At 44.4% G+C, this 21,563-nt stretch overlaps 1 protein-coding gene across 3 annotated transcripts in view; it reads right to left on the bottom strand.

Annotated features, from left to right (window-relative positions):
• The window catches only part of adgrl2b.1 (adhesion G protein-coupled receptor L2b, tandem duplicate 1), a 69,242-nt gene extending 48,097 nt beyond the window's left edge, over positions 1 to 21,145 (bottom strand). For all 3 annotated transcript variants that reach the window (XM_080011505.1, XM_080011503.1, XM_080011504.1), the window contains exons 1-2: positions 20,974 to 21,145; positions 4,073 to 4,287 (exon numbers count right to left, since the gene is read on the bottom strand). In XM_080011505.1, the coding sequence (XP_079867631.1) occupies positions 4,073 to 4,148 (76 nt within the window). In that variant the 5' untranslated portion in view covers positions 4,149 to 4,287; positions 20,974 to 21,145. The remainder of the gene's footprint in view (positions 1 to 4,072; positions 4,288 to 20,973) is intronic.
• Between the last annotated feature and the right edge of the window lie 418 nt (positions 21,146 to 21,563).

Here is a 21,563-nt window from a genome sequence, read left to right as displayed (position 1 = left end):
AGTTATAATATTCTCTGACCAATTTTTTTTTTTCATTTTTTTGATGACAACATTAATCATGTCCTATACAGAATATTTGATTCAAGTAGAAATATGTTTCCTCTCAGTATTCAGTATTTTACTTTGTTTTGACAGCCAAAACCTCCTTGAAGAAGTTTCTAGCGCCAAGCTTTTCCAGGAGATTAGCCCTCAAGGAGGAACGACGTTCAGGTTGTAAGCCGGACTTATCTTTTATTTGAATTAAGCTGCCTAAAGAAAAAAAAAATGAGCATAGGCTGCATTTAAGAATGGAAAAAGTGAGCTAGACATCTGGCCCGGTGTTTATACAACTTGTGACCATAAGGGGTGTGAACTGAGCTGCTTAGTGATGCTGCCAGCAAGTTGGATTCAAGGCATGCTTAACAAATGAAATCAAAATGTCAGAAAGCGTAACTCCCCTTCCATTAGATTGAGTGTGTTCACCAGCCAGCTATATAACAAGGATCTATTTAGACCAACACCATTGAATACACTGAGAGCGAGGCCTCTTTCCCAAAGGTGCACACACACACACACACACACAGTAAGTGGATTATTCTGTAGCCTTAAATCTAACATTTAACCCTATCAACAATCATTTTGTACCTTGTAGCATGTCAGTGAAATACTGATTCTGTTCATACATGGGACTCGGGCTCATTCCTAATTCCATGTCGTAGTATAATAGCCATTTTTAAAAAAAAAACATTTTTGCTTGGTTCTCAGACCTTTTGCAAGGCGTCATATTGCCTTTATAATACTGCGATTGACTGTGAAATGAGAAATGAGCATGAAACCAGCATTGCGGGAAAGTGCGCTCATCACCATCATTAGTAGGTCGCTGAGCCGCAAAGGAAAATTAGAAATGCAACAAGTTTTCAGGACGACCCTCATTCTGCAGAAATGTCCATCAGAGCAGGAACACAGTCCAAACAATAAACCCATCTGCACCGCTCCAAAATGCTCACTTAAGACTGATGTATGGGTGCTTTTATTATTTTTTCTCTGTGCTTTTTCTCACCACACAGATTGACCGGTCGTCTGTAAATCTCCCATGGCTCAGCTGAGAATTCATGATAGCCCTGCCATAAACCCACAGCATTCAGTATGAATCATAAAACAAGCCAAGCATATCAATGGATGACAGACGGGATGTCTGTGGCCCGGGGCCAAAATAGAGTTAGCGCACAATGGCTTCCCCGTGCATTCAACCCCAGTGTGGCACAAGAGGAGCTTTACCAGGGGTAGAGTGCATGGCACTGGTTGAGACAAATATTATGCCGAGATGAATTGTTGACCTTTACCACCTGCTCAGTAGAACCATAAGCCTGCTAAGATCCTCAACAATGAAATATTTCCACATTAATAGAGCTGTCTACAATTTTCCATTTGGTGTGGTCGTGATGAATGAATGCATTGTTTCATAAATAAAAAAAAAAGCCGGGACAGTTTAAACGGTTACATTGACACCTTTTGGACAATACTTGTGTCTATGATAGCAGTCTGAATTGATGCTGATTTCGGATATCTACAAGCAGATCAAATTCACATAAAAAAAAAAAAAAGCCTTGAATCATTTCAATTTCCCTCTTGTGGGATGTGTCTATTCTACATTGGGCATTAACACATGCAACAACCGAGCAAGACGTTGACACAAACTGCAATACATAATCCCCCTTAATCTGGCTTTCTTTGCTCTAGAGATTAGAATTGGCACTTTTTACTCAGCCTGTGTTACTGGCAGACCTAAAGTCGCTGCTTGCCTGAACCTGGTCATCCTTTATCATATCTGCAGACGGGGCGGTCTAAAACTCTCTTTTACAAACCTGATGCCTCCATGACCCAGTTTACTCTTCAAAGAGTGTCAATGTAAGCTTATATCATTTGACAAGAACATAGCGCAAATTAAGCCCAAATATGGCTAAAGAGGGAGCCAATTTGGTAGCCAATATAAAGTATGTATAGAAGCATATTTGCATTAGGAAAAAAGTGCAGAATACAATGAGTTCATCATTTTTTTTTTTAATTTCAGTTAAATCTACATCTATAAATGTATCTTTAACTGTTGGCTGTAGGAATTCAGTCACTCAGACAGATAACCAAAATGATTACAATAGAGGTATCAAAGGTATCAAATGAATACTATACCTTTACGCTTTGAAACTGCCATTGCCTGGCCGGGAATGAAAAATTCAATCTAGTTCAGTTGACTGATCATTTCGATAAGTCAGGTTCATATGAGCTGCATTCTACTGTTTAACATTTTCTTTTCAAGGGTACCTAAGGATTTCAAAGTGAAGGAATGCTTTGAGTGAAAAGATGATGCCATCTTGGAGAAGGTGATAATCAAGTGGAACATATTGTGTGTGGAGGTTGGTGGAATGTAGAACATAAGAGCAGAAACGCTGGCCATCTGGGCTCTGACAGGATGAAGGTGAGTGGCATGTCCACAGAATTTGGCATTGTTTCCAGAGGGAACCCACACTCATTCCTTTATTGATGGATTGGCAAAAAATGCATCCTTCGGGTTAAGGGGCCTCACATCAAGTGAAACCCAAAACGTTTATTTTCTGCATACCAAAGCCAAATAGCCCACCGGCAAGCCTAACAGCAATTCAACGCGAGTGTTCAGCTCGGACACTTTAAAAAGTCCAACTAAATCAAAGCCTACTTTTCAAACGTCTCCGAAACATTTCCATCCGAGTCAGATTTAGAGCGATGGCTTCCGTGATGTCTTATCTTCCGTTGCTGATCCACAAAGGAAGTGCATTTCCAGCTGAAGGACTGACAGAACACACTGCCGCACGGCCGTCCCTCTAACTCTATTCTCGTCCCAAACCGAGGCCGCAAACACCGCCGAGACAAATGACATCACAAACAGAACTGATGAAATTAAAAAACAAAACTACAACAATAAATAGATTGCAAAGCGTTCACTTAAATCGTGCACTTTCTTTGACATTCATATGTAATCAATGCTTCGCACACAAGCACGTCATTTTGTGCTACTTTATTCCTTTGCACAATAAGACTGGAAGACGGGACTTAATTATTACTATTACAGAGATACCGACATCATCTTTTGATGGACATGTCACAGATGGATTTTCCGGTGGCAATAGTGGTAATTATTGCCAAACATACCAACGAAAATCGGGTAACGGAAACAAAGAAGACCTTTGGGGAACGCCATTCTTCTCAAACTGCCAAATGCCCCTGCGTTTTGGCATTGGGTACGCGAGCGGCTCAGAATCCACAAAAAAAAAAAAAAAAAAAAGAAAAGGAGGAAAAGAATGCCTGGGCGCGCGCACGCTGAAAACCTATGTTTGAACATCGTTCGATTGCGAGAATTAAGAGCCAAAACATTGGCTCCTGCGGCACTTATTTTGCAATCAAATGGTAGCAGGATGCAGGGATTTGTGAGTTAAATACTGCACGCCACAACGCCAACGGAACATTCTATGAAAAACCTTCTGAGGGACGTTTGCTGCTGTCGGACCGCAACAGAGGAGCCAACCAGATAAGACTGTGAGGGGCTACTTAATGAAGCTGAATTGATGACTCATGAAGTGGACCGACTATTAAACCCTAATGTCCTTAGCGATAGATCCGCCCCCCCCGCCCCCGGAAATATATTTGTATTACAGACAATATATTCACGGTGAGCAGCTAGCAACTTACTCTGTCCCCAAATCGGCATAGAAACGTTTACATGACATCCACCGCCTTCCGTTCGCTCTGCCTACCGCAGCGGTCGTTACCCGTTCCACATCAGTGAACGTTTTAATGTCCCCCCCCCCTCCCCACATCAAAATGTGAATAATGCATCGCAGATCTTACGGACAATGGCCTGGGAGTATATTAATGTGTCTGTAACGGTGTGGGAATGTGTCCACAGGGATATCCAGTGGGCTTAATAGTAAAAGCCGCATTGTTTAAAACTCCACGGGCCTCAAACTTCCAGAGGGAGAACTCAAAAACTCACTGTAAAAACTAAATTAAACGGTCGGCTGGAATTCTCTTCTCTCAAACACATAACTCAACGGTCACTCACCTTCTGAACAATGTGAGTAGAAGAGAAGGAGCAACAAGCAGCGGAACATTGGCGACCTCCGCAGTAGAGAGGCCATTGTGTGCAGAACGGAATGGCTTCCAGGCGCCTGCCGGCTGATGAAAGTGGTTTCGATGTTTCGCAGGAGGACGGCGGAAAGCTGAGGGGAAGTCAACGATCGGTGGTTCTTGGAGACACTTCAGTGCTCATCTTCTCATCTGAAACGGCGAGGGGAGAGAGCGTTAGAGTCAGAGGAAAGGGCTGATACGAGGCCGTGTCGGTGACATCCCGATTATCATCACGATCATCATCAGCATATTGGCTAGGTCATCCTTTTTAAATTTGGCATGCGGATTAAGTAAAAAAAATGCATTAGAGATCTTTGGCTGCAAGTAATAATGAAATCCATGGCTATTGTGAATTTACTGATAATCACACAGGTTTTACCATCTCACCGATGTTATTAACTCTATGTTTGTCACCCAAACAGACTGATCTGAAGGTGGGGAAGATGTGTTCCTCATCTTTGCCACATATCAAACACTCCTCTCAAGTGTCCATCCCCAGTTACCAGGCCCTCACACAAGACGCCATTATAGATATAATTTATTTTTGAGATGATTCCATGTGGAAGTGCATCAAAAAAATAAGTCATTTTGTCTGCCAAAGCACTGAAAGGTTAGTCTCAGAGACCTAACACGCCAGACGGATAAGCTGCTTACCAAAGTCAAATACTGAGGAGGAGTGATGTCATGTCACTTGTGAAATGCCATGCACACCCTCACAAAGACACACACGAGCACACACGAGCCAATAAACACACCCTGGCGTGCCTTTGAAAAACCATGAAAAATGCATCCATGAACACACCCTAACACTTCCTCACATGTAAACACACACACACTTACACACATAAGCCAATGTATGCACACATACGTGTAGGAATGCACCGACATGTGCACTAGCTGTCAGAACTTACAAAGACTCACACTCAACATGCATGCATGCGTTCACCCAAGCTGCAGCGAATTCCCATGCGGCGGGAAGCAAATGCTATACAGCGGGGAGAGCGATTTCAGTTTCTGTCTGCACTCCTCCAGAACCACCCGTCAACCACCCTGATTATTTTATAATGAGCCTAAATTTGAGCAGCAGAGCACTCAGCGCTGATCGCTCTCCGGGCCCCAATAATGTGCTTGGATATTTTTGGCAACACAAAAACCCACAAAACATCGAAAGCTTCAATATTAGCATACAGAGATATAAATGAAGTAACGATTTATTCTCCATGGCATGACCCCAAATGCCAACTGGTTGGCCACCTTGTTTTGGGTGGTTTTTTTTTGCTGTTGCTTCTCTTTTGATGGGCCTGGATGAATACTTGCGCTGCGCAGTCAATGCCGAAAAAACACAAACACTCTTAAACAATATTTCATGAGGTAAACCTGGAAGATTGCATAAAAACGTTTGATCTGATTTTCCGTCTGATCGTTTATCTAAAGGTAGTGTGCCACTAGATCAGATAAGACCAAACTTCAGAGTACACGCTTCCCGGCCCACTGCGGCTGCCGCTGTGAATAATCCCGTCTTCCAACAAGACTGTCAAAAGCCGTATATCGGGCAGACGACCAAAATGTTGTCATTTTTAAATCCCTAGCGTTGCACGTGACTTGGCCCTCCCGTTGCAATCATCCATTTACCGTCTCCAAATATGAGTTTTGGTGCCATGCGGCAACCATGACGATGGTTGACAGAAGGAGATTGGAAACTGTTGGGGGGGACCCTGCCCTTCTGGCCTGCTGGGCCAGAGAGGGGGGTGGGGGGTGGGCTGTGGGGGTCTGGGTTTCCAACCTAAGGGCTCTTTTTCACTAAGCAAGCCCAACGGAGTTGCTGCCCTGCTGAGTAACATGCCTTTTTTCCTTTAAGCTTGTAGGGGGTACGAAGGAGCTCATCCTCCTAAATGCTGTGTTGTTTAGCGGGACTCGATTTGGTCGGACTTGAGATAAAAGGATTAGTTTGATTAACATTTAGATCCCCTTTGCACCCATGCTGATAGAAGTATGATAATTTTACTTTGGGGAATGGCACAAGCTGGTTATGGGGAGGGCGGGGTGGGGGGGGGTGGGTTGGATTGGGATGTTCTCAAGCAGAAAATGATTTAAAGAGGTAAGTGAGGCGTAGTTAAACCCTCAGAAATTGTGCCGAGAAATTATCTACACCAGACCCCCTCGAGCATGGGAATTGAGGTTAGTTGTGACTCGGCCAACAATAATCACGCAACGTTCACACCATGTTCCCTCACAGCAGATATAAAAAGGGTACACAGTTATGACTAACTGCCACCACCTACACTTAAATTAACAAGCGCAAATGTATAAAATACCACAGGACCATAGAGTGATTAAAAGTTCACTTGTCATCTGAAAATTGAGTCTTGCCTTTATTCCGCCCTGCAAGAACAAGTGCCTTTCAAGTCCGAACTTTAAAGAAAACTTGGTCGAGACCAAAAAATGTGAAAAAATAAATGAAAAACGATGAGCAAACATTCACATCTGTTTTTCTTTCGCTCCCCAATCATAGACAGTGAAAACCCAGAGAGACAAATCTTTCATCAGTCAAGATAATGGGGAAAACCACAGTGCATGCAGATTTTTCAAATCTGAATGATAGAAAAAAATAAGCAAGAGGTTAAAAAAGGCAAGCAGGCAATTAAATACTAATAAAAATAAATGGATTGCGCGACAGCCCACATGTGCACAAGGCTGTTTGCGACAGCCAGGCTGAATAAATGTGAGGCTTCTTTCACAAAGCTTGCGCCCGCCTCACTCAACCCTGGAGAGGCGTCGGTGAAGTAAAAGGGAGAGGGGGCGCTGCGTTTCTAAGCTGCGGCGCTCTGAATGGAGGGGAGAGCGGGAGGAGAGGAGGGGAAGAAAGAAAGGGAGGAGAAAAAGAGGGGGCGGTGGGGGTCACTGAGGAGGATTGACAGCTTGTGAGTGTGGCTTGACCTCCTGGGTTCGCCTCCAAGTTTTCTCCACAGGCTTAGGGAGGGGGAAAAAATAAAGCCCGGGAATGTTAATTTATTTTCAATTGTCAATGGAAAGAAGTGAGAGATAAAGAGTGCATACATACATAACAAGTAAGGCTGGGACAAAACGAATGTGCAAGTCCAAGTGTAAGCTCAAAACCTACAAGTGAAATAGAGATGTGGGTCCGTTGAGCCAGACCTTGCCAGCACAATGGTTTGTCTTCCAGTCTGTGAATAACTACTAATTTGGAGAACTTTCGTCCCCACCCCCATGCCCTACATTCAGGACAATAAAGAAGAAAACATGTGAGAGGGGAATTTCAAATACAAGGAGATGGTTGGTGGGCTAGAAGTGGGAGCTGAGCGTTGAACGAACCGAGAGAAAGTATGGCCCCCAAGACGCTTTTTTGTCCTCGGTGCGCCCCGATGTTCCCAAGAAACTCTTTTGTCATGACAGTCTTGTCAGGGCTGAGCTTTCCGCTCCCTCGGGGACATGATGTAATTTCCTTGGCTCCACCAGCGATGTAGAGTACTTGTCATAAGCTGCCAGCCCAGGAAAAGGGCAAAGCACCGTGACCGGTAGTCAGGGAAGTGTGTTCATCGCCGAGCTGATGAGATGTTTGGGACGGGGCGGAAATTAACTGTGATCAACAGGTAGCGGGCGAGGGCTTCGCAGGTGTACAAACTCAGGGAAATGGACGTTTCAAATGGAAGAATTCTGCCATCCCTGACAAAGGCACAGAAAGGATTTGTGTCAGAAATGTGTTCTTTTTATTACGTTGAACAATGAAAGTTCAGCAAAGAAAAAAGAAGAAACCTAAAACCTCTGAAAATAAATTGTTCTTCACCAAGTAGGTCCAGATTGCACACATAGGGACCAGTTTTAGCAAAACTGGGGAACCCATAAAGGTACAATGTTTAGCTATTTTAATTCAGAGTGCACAGCAGTTATTGTGCTTCTGGGCTTTGTAGATAGAACAGAGTAGCAGCAGCCAGGTAGACAGCGTAAAACATAAGCCCCTTTCCCACATGGAATCCGTAACATTGCTGGATAAAAAAATATCTGGCAAAGGCATTAGGTGGTCGTTAAGGGTGCAGATATTCCTCTATAATCCCATTCGAATAATACGATTAATATATATTAGATTTGAATATATTCAAGATTTTAATGCTCCAACTTAGTGAGGGGGGGGGGGCTTGCATACAGTTCCGCAGCTGGGATCAGAGTGATCTTTTCTCGAAACAAAGCAAATAAAAACTCGAGAGGTATTTCATTTACTCTGTTTCCTGCTGCTGCTGAGCAGATCGCAGATCGCTACGGAAAAAAAATTCCCGCCCGCGAGCCGGTGGTTGGGAACCTCTGCACTCGAGGACGTTGATCAGGTTTATTTCCCACTTTCATCGCCACATCTGTTGAATTACTGGACATTCTCGTCGAAGGCACACTCTCCTTTGTACACACAGTGAAACGCCAGAGGAGAATTTCGCTCATGCAACCCAAGCAGCCATTCACACATTGGCCTTATGGAGTCTGTTCCCACATAGATGACTGTTAGGCTTACATTACGTAATGCTGACGCGAGACTAGGCAACAGAATTGGTATCGTTTTTAGACCAGCGCTTCGCCCCCCCTGTCTCTCCGCCCATTTTGGATGGACGCGGTTCCCTCTGCTGACAGCGTCCCCGTCGCCAGACCCATTACCCTAATGTTATTAAATCAGTGTGATCATTTTCAACCTGTCCTCCATTCTCTGCCTCCAGAGAAGGAACGTCTCGACCGGTTCTACCTCTCCCTGTCTGCTCGTTCCCTCCGTGGCATTTTAAAGAAGAAAAATAATGAAATTGAAGAATATAAAGACCTGTCTCCGTGGAGACGCGAGTCGCCTTTCAGTTTCTCGTCTTTGCAGTCGTGCACCGCGGTCCGGATCGGACATTTTTCCAAATGTTTTTTCCCCCCTTGAAAACAAATAACTTTTGAAAGATTTGAAACAAAATAGGTATTCGTTAAGTCCCACTGTTTGTGCTTTATTTGGATTTGGCTCCACCCCTACTTTACGGAAATCTGATGCTTCCGTTTACACACACTTCCATTCACAGCCATACCGGCATTTTCCCGTAAATTATACCACTTTGAGAGTGGGGAAGTTTGCGGAACGTCGAGACTGGCTCCTTTTCCCGCGTGACACCGGTACGGAACGTTGCCGGTAGATTTACTGCTTCCAGTGTAAGTGGGAAAGGGGCTATAGAGGGCGTGGGCAAGGAGTTAAGTTAAGTGAGAATAACATTGAAGTGCATTGTGTGCATCACAGAAACCACCTGCAATGTACACACCAGTGATAAGGTGAAATTCACAACATTATTATGACCTCTAACATCACCATCACCATCGCTTTCATTATCTCGTATGCCACTGACACCAACCTGCAGCGCTGCCATCGCCTACCCTGTTCGCAACTTTGGTGCGAGCCTTGACATTACAACTAATGAGTTTATGCGAAAATACATTAAATTCATTCTGATAATCACCTAACCACTTCAGGACACCTAAAGGTTACTCGGTTCTAATGAGCCCAAATGTATTCTGTGACAACCCAACTGCAAATCTGAATGGGCGGGGATGAAGGGAACGAAAATGTCAGTTTCATTTACCAGTTTTAGACTTTAGCCCTCTCCTCTCTCCACTCAGTAGCTGTCTCTTTTTTTGGCAGGGGAATGAATAAGATGACCTTAGAGCAGTTTGTTAAGCTGGAGGGTCACCAGAGAGAAGCCGGGAGCAGCTCTGCCCTGACATCGAACACAGAGAGATTCTCCTTTCAATCGGGCTCCGCTGAAAGCCACACTCCTCTTCTCTTCCACGGCAATTCTATCGCCGACGCACACGCGCACACACACACACACACACCCACACCCACACCCACACACACACACACACACACACACGGCATGCACACTCACACACGTACAAGCATATATTAACTACCCTCAGCTCATTCGCACGTTTAATCACAATTTACAAGCCTGCATCGTGGTTGGCTTGGAACAAATAATTAAATCTAAATCATTAAATCCTCGACAAAATATGGAATAGAAATAATAGAAATGATCATCCAGTTACGATACAGTAATTGCATTAAAACCACTTTAAAGGCAAAGGCTGTGCTGGGAGTCACACACCTATTAAGGTGAGATGTAATCGCGTTAGAGAATGAAGCCTGTGTCCGAGCACGCCGAGCTGTTTACCTGATGACACATCTCTTTTAAACCCGTAAGGAATGTTTAACATCACATGGGAAAGGAACGTATTCTAATGATCTGTAAATAGGGACATTGTGTGTGGAAGCGTTCAAACTTAGCCCACATGAAGGGAAGGCAATCCACACATCTTGGTAATTATTAGCCGGGCTTCAAACTGCAATTCCATGGGGAAATGAAGAGCACGTCGGACTTGTTTTTCCTGTTTTTAAGTATATCCTTTCTTCCTTTCTTCTTCACGCCGAGGTTTTTTTGTAGGTTTGCTCGAGCTCAGCTAGTTTAAACTTGAAACTTGAACGGCACACCAATGGAGCTTAAAGCCCCTGTAAATAAATATGTGTTCTGAATTTGCCACACCACAGAACAATGTGTATTTAACCACCCAGCCAAATTAGAATGATTAAAAAAAAAAAAACGGCACTTATATAATAAAATTTGGTTTCAAAATCGTGAGGGGAAAAAAAGGCAGTTCCCTCTGCGCTGAGACTCTGGGGTCGTGTCCGCTGAAGACGCTGAAACCACGCCCAATCGTGTTAATCCCGTCAAACGTTTACATCGGAGTAACTTCCATGTTCAAATGTTCTGCCGATCCCAGTCCTGTGTTTCTAGTTGCTCACCTCAAGCCAGGTGTAGCATGCAACAAATGCTAATGTTACCCAACCGTCAAACCAGCGGGACGGCTCAATTTTGTTCCGGGGCGTCCGTGGCATGAGTTCACGGTCTCCCTGAAAACGCCTTTCACTCCAGGTGTTTATTCCCAAAACAGCCTTTCATCCCAAACTCCCGGCTGTCAGCTCAGCCTATTTCACGAGCCGGACTAGTGTTTATATAGTGCAGGGGGTTTTGCAGCGATGGCTTTCTCACATGTTTGATGTGTTTAGAAACAAATTACTGAATTCACTTAAGAGGGACTTATCAGTAAATGAACCATTAAATTTAAGAATTTTCTCCAAGCCATTTTTTGTGCATGAATAAGTGATGCTCACTTTAATGACCTTGGTCATTAACATGGATATCTCTTGCCTCCTTGACTGGAACACAGTTGGACGCTCCAATATTAATGATACCAAGTATAGTAGATTCAGTGGCCAACTCACAAAAGCTTTTGCAGCCCCTAAACCTGCACAAATAAGGAAAAGATAAACCATGTAATTAGGGCTGAACGATTTGGGAAAATAATCAAATTGCCTTTTGCATTTTAGACCAATATTGCGATTGCGATTTGGTATGCAATTTTTCCTTATCTTTCCTTATCTTGGTTCCTTATCTTCTGTATTCTTCACTAAACACAAGCAATAAATCATTCTATAGCAGTGATACGCAACTTTTCCCAGCTCAGGAGCCACATTAATAAGAAATATTTTCGCAAGAGCCAAATTTCCCACCGTTACCTTTCCTCCATCAAACCATCTTGCATCTTTAAATAAAGCTACTCGTAATATCTTATTAGGGAATGAAAAGCATGATGTAGGCAATCATTGCAATTTATTATTATTATCATTACCATATTATTATAACCATGTTTTTTATGACCATTGCAACCACAAATGTATTACGTATTATTATACGCAAGTGTTGGAAAAATTCTTCTGCTGAATGCCCTGTTTTCTAATGAACAATGAAGAGGGAAAAAGTTATTGGTCTCAAAGTGAATTTATTATCTTGTACAAGAGCCAGATCAGAAATATCTTGTACAAGGGTCGGCTCAGAGATGTACTTGAGAGCAGCTCCCTGAGACCAACCCTTTATTCAGGACATACACAAGTTGATATGGTCATGGTTCCCATTATGAAATAGGAAGGAGTTTGTCACAAAGGACGATGGGGTCACTCGAAGGGGAGTTTGTCTATTGCATGTAACATGTGATGTACAAATATATGAGGGGGACGGCAAACCGGAAGTTACGAAGAAAAAGCGACGAGCCGACTCTACTGTGCATGTCTGCTGCGCCTGCAGTGGTAGATGACGTGTTCTCTGGAATATCGCACTTAAATTAAGTCGAATTGCTTCAATGAAAACCTTGGATTGATACAAAAGTTATTTTTTATATTTATTTGCACGGAAGCTGTTGTGGTGCTTGTAGAGTGGAAGCCGATAGAGGATCTGGACACGGTGGCCTTGCGTGGCGCGGCTGGACCGGGTTCTCATGTACGGTAATAATCTAATTAAATACAAATAATTAATAATAAAATTGCCAGTGGAAGCCAGGCGATCAGCAATTGGTCAGTCAGTTTACAGATCATTGATCACTAGCAGGAAGCAGGTTTCCATAGATGCGCTCTCTTGAGAAATTCTGTTTTGAATACTGTAGAAAATGTAATGAAATACTTTTAGAATTTTTTCATTTAATTTTTAAATAACACTTAAAAGAGCCGCAACTAGTCATAAAAGAGTTGGGTTGAGTATCACTGCTTTAGATTGCGTAACATAAAAAAAAAAACTTTTTTATTTAATCGCAGCCTTTGCAATTTCAAAATTGCATTCTATTACATTGCGATGACGCTTTGAATTTGATTCCTCATTCAGCCCTACGTGTAATTCTCAAAACACCTGCAAAGGGTGAAATGCACCCCTAACTGTGCTGCCATGCAAATAGCATCGCAGTGCTCCGGTGCTTTTTGCAAGTATTTCAATTAGATATTATTCATACATTTGGCGCAAAATTGGCCCCTTTCGATGCAAATCAGCCACATGGCAAAAAAAAAGTCTAACTCGCAAACACCAACGCTAATAGCGACACAAAGGTAGAGCAAAATGATTACTGTCTGCAGAGAGCTGGTGGTGACTGAAGCGCGGACCAAAAGATAAAATTGCGTGGGCAATTTGACGTGCAATTTAGGTGCTATTAGCAGCCGCAATCCATTCTTTGTGAATTCGCCCCTAGTTCTGGGAGCATTTGCGTTGACATATCTTTTAGGCTTAGTGTCCTCCTCTCGGAAGCCTGACTGCACTATGCCCAGAAATGAAATGAAAAATTTACATAAGTTTAAATAACCACAAGTATGTTTTGAAATTCCAAAACCACCTATGCACTTTAAGTTATACGATTCACTTGGCCCAGGAATGCTCTGCTTCGTTTAAATCATCTTCAATCTTTAATTCTTTATATATCGAACAATCACCTCTTTTCCATCGAGGCATTTCGAGGGTCGGTTCGGAGCCGGTACCTAATCTGGAACCAGTTCTTTGCGTTTCGAAAGCAAAGGAACCGGCTCTGGAACCGTAAAACTGGTTCCAGAGTGGCGCCCCTTGGCTGCTGGACTAGAACCGAGAGCCGCTTGCGTCTGGGGTTGTGGGGGCGGGGGAAAAGCAAGTACGGATCTCATGGACGTAAAATTCGGAGCACAAACCGTGACAAATTTGGTAGTGAATGTTGAAAACCGGGGGCGGAAGTCTGGACTCCGGTAGTCCGCAAAGCATGGAGCAGTTTGCGGAGACATATGCAGACTACAGTGACGTAATGACGTGGCCCTTGGGGCCCATTTTTCCCATGGAAAAGCAAACCGGTTCTTCGAAGGTTCGCAAGTTGAACCAACTGCAAACCGGCACCAGCACCGGTCCAGAACCAGAAATCGGTTTGCAAAGGTGGAAAAGGGGTAGCGAAGTTATCGACATCAAATATAAACACAAATAAACTGACCTATTGATTGTAAATCTGTGAATCTTTATGCGGTTTCTTGGCGTGGCTTTCACAAGTTTGAAAATCACTTTCCTAAGAACTTCTATTTTCCTCCCTTTCTTTGTTTAAACAGAAAAGGCGGGCACGAGAGTTTTGTGTACCGACTTCCAATCCCAAATAAATAAACAAAATAAGCAACAAATAAACAGCCACCAAACTACTTCTCAAAGCTTCAAGCATGGCGAAAAAGCCTCAATAGATGCAAAGCTTTTCCCCACTGCCAAGTTTCCCTTGTGCTGTGGCTTAGCCCAACAGTAGCGTAAAGGATGCATGCCTTTCTTTATTTTATTTTCAGCCCCCTGCTTCAATTTTTTTTCCCTCCTCCAGTACACCATTCCTTTGGGTGTTTGTGCCGTGTCCCTTAGTTACCGGATGAGAGATCCAACAGCTCAGAGAGTTAAAAGCCCGGCCTGTCCTGCTCATACGAACACGACCATCAATAATTCACCCACATCGGGCAGCATTATCTAACAGCCTGATGAAATTTTAAAGATGGTGGGTGACAACGCGGAACCGGGGAGAAAGTGCTCCGTAAGAGGACACTCCAGGTGGCCATACTGCCGGCCATGCCCGCGCGTGAGCCGGAGCTCCAGAAGCTTCCACGCCCGCCACCTCCGTTTCGGTAGGTACTCCACAGCGCTACAGGGCCAGCGGTTAGCCATTACACACAAAAAGACAGATGCCTCTCCGACTTAGGGCCGGGGAGGATGAAAGACGAGTTCTACGGCGGGGCGGCGCGCGCCAAGGAAGAAAGAAAAGGGAATGGAGGCATCGCTGGGCGGTATTAACACCTAGGCTCCTTCTCAGCGACAGCAAAATCCCACTAAGCCGAGATCAATTACACCCGGCTCTGCAGTAATTAAACGTCCTAACAAAGGTCTTAGGAGTGCGGGGCGCAAACCTATCCTTTGTAAAAATCACCTCGGTGCGATCTATACCACCGCTTTCTGAAAGAAAATGAATGGGCTTTGTATTGCACGCAATTGTATTTGCTGTGAAATTATGAGAAAATCTTTAAGTGCTGATTTTCGAGGGAGAACTCGGTATTAATTATTATTATTACTTATAAATTATATTATTATGAGAGTCGCCTGAATAAAATTGTTGTTGTTGCTCACACAGAATCACATAGAGATGTGTTAAGTATTTGGAAACGTGATTATCGAGCAAAGATGCCCACAAAATGAAAGACTGATGAAGGAACACTGGCAAGGGGGAACGTGCGATTGTTCTGTTAGTTCTAACGACATGAAAAAACAAATTATTTGTTCCCTTTAAGCAACGATTGATACCCGACTCGACGCCGATGACTCCCCTAATTAAAACTCAGCAGGAATCAGGGCAATCACGAAAACTACTCTTCAAATATCAAGATGTGATTTACTTGAGCGATCAACAACAAGCCCCTCTGTCTCTCTCTCTCTCCCCCACCCCCCCCCCCCCCCCCCCCCCCCCCCCCCGTCAGCTCCTGCTGTCTCTGTGCTCGGGGAGCTTTTGAAATGGAAGAAATCGACACAACTCCGCATGAAGGCTGGGGGGGGACGCACGGACTGACGGACGGACAGACGGAAGGAGGCTTTTTTCGAGTTTTAAATTCCCTTCCCTTTTTTTGACGGAGCGCGCCAAATGGGGTGTTTTACACTTCATTTGGTTGTTGACTAACAAGTTGGTAAAAGCTCCTCACTGATTAACATCCACAATTTTAATGTGGGAGTCTCTGTCACTGTATACTGTATGCCATGATAGCATAAAATTAAAGTCCAATCAATATGCCTGAAGGCTTTATCTTGGGGTGCGGACGCTAATTCATAAGCAAAGAGACGAGGGCGGCTGCATCGCTTTTTGCCTTTGTTGGTAACGAATGCTATAAGCCATGGGTTCTAAAGCAAATAATCTCCTGTGTGAAGTAGGGATGGAAATTTGACAAAAGACATAGATATTTGGCCGCTGTAACAAACAATCAATGAATTCACTGCATAAAATGGAGTTGAATTTTCCATTTAAAGCTTCATTTAAATATGATAGTAATATCGCCCCGCTGCATTGGGGTGAATCAACATTGAGGCCTTTTAAAATGGCCTAATTAACATTGAACTCACCATTTCTGACACAACGTCAAAACTATAATTTGGAGTGATGGGTTTGATGAGCTTTATCAATCTAATTCCGAACTGTAATGAATCAATAATCGATTAATTAATCCCAACCTTGCGCGAGCACCTGCCAGTCAAAACATCCATTAACGCTGAAGGGCATTGACAAAGAGCTCTTACCTTCAAGACGTAACGGCTCGATTTCGAGACCCGCAGGTGACGCCAGGCAAACCTTGAAGGGCCATGAGGGAGACTAGGCCTGCCCGCCAGAGTGCTGCTTATGCGGTGCCTTCAAAGCCCTTTCTTCCACACGAAACAGCCACTTGGAATTGGAATTCTTATGTTATCCCCCGTATTTGGAAAACATATGTGAATGCTTTCCAGCAATGCAATTGACGCCTGGGTTTTTGGATGAAGAATGGCTGTAAATGCCTACACAAAATATAAAAATAACATTTTGGAGTGTGCGCAGAGGTATATAATTCCAATAATAAAACAGTGAGGTGAAATAATGGAAAATAAAGCCTGTCTCCTGTTTTGCACAATATCCGAACAAGACGCATTGGAGCCTCAAGGGTTTTCAAGGAGGTAAACGTGTACGAAGAGCCTGAAGATCGTGCCTTAAAATTCTGCGCGCCGTGAGGGCGCTTTGTACCGATTTCAATTGATTTCTTATCAATGATCTAAATACTACAGCCACACTAAGATGGGCGGGGATGATTGTTCTGGCGCCTTGAGCGTTTGAAGAACGTGCAAAGGGTTTCATCAGTGCAAGACAGACGACCTGTCAAGATACACCTACGACCAACACACAGCCTCCAGGATTTAATCTGCAGACTTCCTGTGACCTATGTGATGAGAGAAGCAAATAAAGCACAATATCTTTGTATCCCCCCAGGGACGAGGCAGTGTCCTCGTATGCTAATGTCAGCCCGTGTTGGTGAAGAAGCTCAGAGGGCGGTCTAGACAACTCTCAGGTCAGTGCTAATCTTCTGATATATGGAGCCTAAGGACCCGGCGCCATCCATCACCCAGCGCTGACGGCTCCCCATCTGGGAGTGCTCGACAAACACCAAAGGGTTAACGCGGGCCTACGGAGACCCCCAATGATCCATCACTCAAAATGCAGCCTACCCTGACAGTGTGTGTTTTGTAGTGCACATACAGGAGGTAGAGTTCTTAGCAGGGGAAAGAGCACTGCGCCGAGGAGCACCGCAGCGAGTGCATACATAACGACTACGACTGCTAGAGACCTAATCTCTGGGTCTCTGTTGATCATTAAACATCCATTTCAAAGCAGTGGGGGAAAGTTAAGTGTCATTTAAAACACAGCAGGTGATGGTATTGGAGCCTGTACTCTTTACAGGGCATTTTCTAGGGGAAGAGAGAGCATGTACTGTGTAATAATCCCGCGTACAGACTATTCCTTCCTTCCCCCTGAAAGTAATATCTTCAAACTGTTATGGTTTAACGACCATCGGCACAGGCACAATTTCAGACTGTTGTAATTCGGACCAATCAAAGCAAAAATTGAAGTCATCTGTCTTTCATTTGAATCCCTCTCCCGCTATTTGTCTGTTGATTTTTTGACTTTTTGACTTGTGAGTGCGTCACAAGTGCGGAACAAGACAGCTGTCAAACCAGCCTGCTGTGAGTGAAGATGGCAGGTGAAGATCTGTTTTTGCTCTTTCTGTAAAAAAAAAAAAAAAATGCATAGCAACCTGCCCCTCCACTCCTGGCTCTGTGAAACCCTCTGACGTGGCTCTGGCTGAACAAAAGAGCACAAAGCCAGATCTCACCGGGCGGCGGCAGGTTGAGAGCAGTTGGTTTACTTTATTGCCCGGGAGTGGGACGATTGGGGGCCGCTGACCTCCACCTTCGAGAGCAGCCAATGCACCACTTCCGCCGGCATTTGCATTCACGTGGCACCGGGCAGATCATCACCAGAGTCCCCTGACATCTGAGCGTCCGCCCGCTTTCACTATTAAACCCACCTTCACTCGATCCGTAAAACACGGGAGATGGGGATGACGTGCCTTTTTCGAAAAAGAGGCTTTGTGATTTTGTTGGGGTTTTTTTGGGGGCTTTTTTCATGTCCCTGCCAACCTGCACCTATTAAAGGAAATTGCTTCATACACAAAATCGGGTCGCATATCTCAGGAGAGGAAGGGAGAAAGAGAGAACACCATCAAGATAAACATGGTATAATGACACTGGGGGTGACATTCTTTCACAGCTAAGCAACAGCTGCGTACTATAGGAGATAAACATTTTCTCCGTGACACCAAAACACAAGAAAAACAACAGAATTCTTCAAACAAAAGCTGGGCATCTTAACAACAGTTACTGATTATTTGAATCATCAAAGTTTAAATATTTTCCTTCGGCCATTGAAAACCTATGGAATCCTCGCGGCTTGGATTTATACTCTGAGGCCAAACTTCCATTTCAGCCACATAAAACATTCTCCAACAACAGATGTGGAGGACGCATTTCTGTATTTACTGTTCTCTTTGTCCTTGATAAAAACAGATGTTGCTGGTTTGTAATGACAAATTCTCTGGAGATTTACTGAGTTGATCTGTGTAAAAAAAAAATCTACAGAGGGAACACGGCTCTGAGTGTCATTCAATTTTTATTCTCAATACGTGATTTTTGGTGTTAATTCTCGGCCTGGAAATGATCTCATTCCCAACTTAATCTCTGTTTCTAATACAAACACTTGCACACACACACACTCGCGCTCTCTCTGAGTGTTCTTCTCACATCATTTCTATCACACACACACACACACACACACACACACACACACACACACACACACACACACACACACACACACACACACACACACACACAGTCACACAACTAACCACAGTGTCCAGCAAAACCCATCAGAAGCCCACAATAGCAGTACCACTCTCTGAGAACAAAACTGCTTTAGGAGGACGGGGGCTGGTAGCTCAAGTTCTCTCCATTGAAATGCAGACACTTTGATATGTAAATTCGCAGTTACAAAAACCTGCTAGAATTCACACTAGTATGCATTGAAACCATTTGCGCAATGTGGGTTGCGATGGCACTTCCTCCCAAGACATCATGGACAAATGGACCATCCCAGCACGTCTGGGGCGGGTGAGAAAGGAGCCGAGGTGGGGTGGGGGGTGGTTTGGTAGTTGTGTGTGTGTGCGTGCGTGTGTGTGTGTGTGTGTGTGTGTGTGTGTGTGTGTGTGTGTGTGTGTGTGTGTGTGTGTGTGTGTGTGTGTGTGTGTGTGTGTGTGGCTGGCGTTTGAGGGTGTGGGTTGGGGTGGGGGGTGGTTGCAGCAGAACATTTGTCTTCTCGAATTCCATTAACAAACCCCAGTCCTGGTATGCAATGAGACGCAAAATCTCTTAATAATCGTTTATATTATAATCATTTTAATATTATTATTATTGCAGTTTTTGGCATTCCCAATTCCATAAGCTTGTGTCCGTTCCAATGGACTGGACTGGTGAAGTGCCTTATAAAATGCAGCATTTCAAAAGAATCATCGACCAGCGTTCCAATCGTGACTTATTATTGCTCTCTCTGATAGCCTATTTTCCAGGGAGGCCAAAAAAAACATGTTTCTCTGCATACCACGGCGGCTGGTAAAGGTCAACATTACACTGCCACTTTTACTCTTCAGCCAGGCAGACAGCGCCATTTTTTTGGAGCCGAACAAGAGTCAAGTGATGTTTGGTAAAGCCACCAAAATAGCTGATAGCAGGGACGCACAATGAAGTGCCACAGCCAGAAATTTTGCAACGTCTGAGCAGCTCGTCCCAAGCTTATATAATGCTGCACCACTTTCTAGATCTTTGGATCTTCACGACTGGGAAAGCAGGCCTAGTTGCAGCTAACCTCGAATTTAAAGAATGTGAGAAAAATACAATTTTTGATCAAACAATTTCTATATAAACAGATCTATCGCTGTAGGAAGCATGGAGGAATGATTTACAGTGCCCGGGCCAATTACTATCTGTGTATGTGTGTGTGTGTGTGTGTGTGTGTGTTAAGATAAAGGGTGTGTGTGTGTATGTGTGCAAGAGAGCGCTTGTGTCTTCTCTGTCTGTGTGTGTGTGTGTGTGTGTGTGTGTGTGTGTGTGTGTGTGTGTGTGTGTGTGTGTGTGTGTGTGTGTGTGTGTGTGTGTGTGTGTGTGTGTGCGCGGGAGAGAGAGCGAGAGAGGTCCCATCATCACACATGGCTGCTTCTAAACTGTGAATTATACATGTTCGGTGACATGATCTTATTTTATAGCTGCAGAATGGGGAAGTGCATGGAGACAGCGGCTGACATTCAAGTACTTAGCTCAAGGTTTCTCTGGATTTGCTTTCCTTGTTTGTTACAGAATAACAACCGCCACAGCCCAAATATTATGAAATATAAATTCAACCCACGCCAAAAGCCCACCCCCCCCTCCCCACCCCGAATGTCTATGCATTTTGAAATTGTATTGTATTTAAGTATTGTATGGTGTTAAATGTAACATGGTGGAAAAACTCGAGGAGAATTTAAAGTGGTTTGGTTTGTTTTTTTTATCCAATTAGATAGTTTGTAGAGGAATCATTTATTCTTATTTTCATAAACATCAAAATTTAAAAACAAAATATATATTGAACTCATAGACAACTGGATCATATTGCCAACCTTCAACTTGTCAAATTCAACGCCGTCAAGGTTGCTTATTTCCACCAAAACTATAAGAATTAATTGATCAGCCCGCAGGCCCGTTTTCTGCCGTTGGTACCCATGGAGTTGGAAAAAACGCCGCTGGTCCTCCATCCCGATCAAACAAGCGTGTTTTTATCACACGGCCGTGCTCTACTTACATCGCTCGGGGGGGTTGAGGGGCAGGTTTCGAGTCGTGCAGGCTGCACCTCCGGGCCCGGGCACCCTGCTCAGAGGAGGCCCCCGGAATGTGACTCACAAAGACGGCTCCGGTCCCGACGCATGCCCCGCTCTCTTTAAAACCCAGAGACGGCGAGGACACCCCGAGGCTCCTCAAGTCCTGTCCGCTCCTGGGGGGTAAAGGGTTCCTTCCATGGCCGAGAGGGAGGCTGCTGGAAACTAGTGGACATTAGTTTCCCCCCCCCTCTAGCCCAGGCGAGCATCCATTCCGCCTCCTCCGGCGAGGAACCCCACTGGATCGGCGCGGCGCGGCGCTACGGTAAAGGACACGAGATGCACCCCAAAATAATACTCCCGGACGCTCCCCCCCGCCCCCGCAAAGTCTTTCTCCCCCAACTTTCGCGAGAAAGCACTCCAAAAACGGCTCGAGAAAAAAGTGATTAGTTCAAGTCTGGGTTTCGGTCGCGGCGAGGCGGGTGTTCACCCTCCTCCCCTCTTCATCCGCACGCCGCGGCAGACAGCGCTGTGGAGCCGGACTTGAGGCGAACAAGACGGGGAGAGAAGAGACGGC

The sequence above is a fragment of the Zeus faber genome (assembly GCF_960531495.2).
Source record: "Zeus faber genome assembly, chromosome: 12".
NCBI classification, from domain to species: Eukaryota; Metazoa; Chordata; class Actinopteri; order Zeiformes; family Zeidae; genus Zeus; species Zeus faber.
The sequence above is the reverse complement of the archived record's forward strand: the minus strand, read 5'-3'. Positions and strand labels throughout refer to the sequence as shown.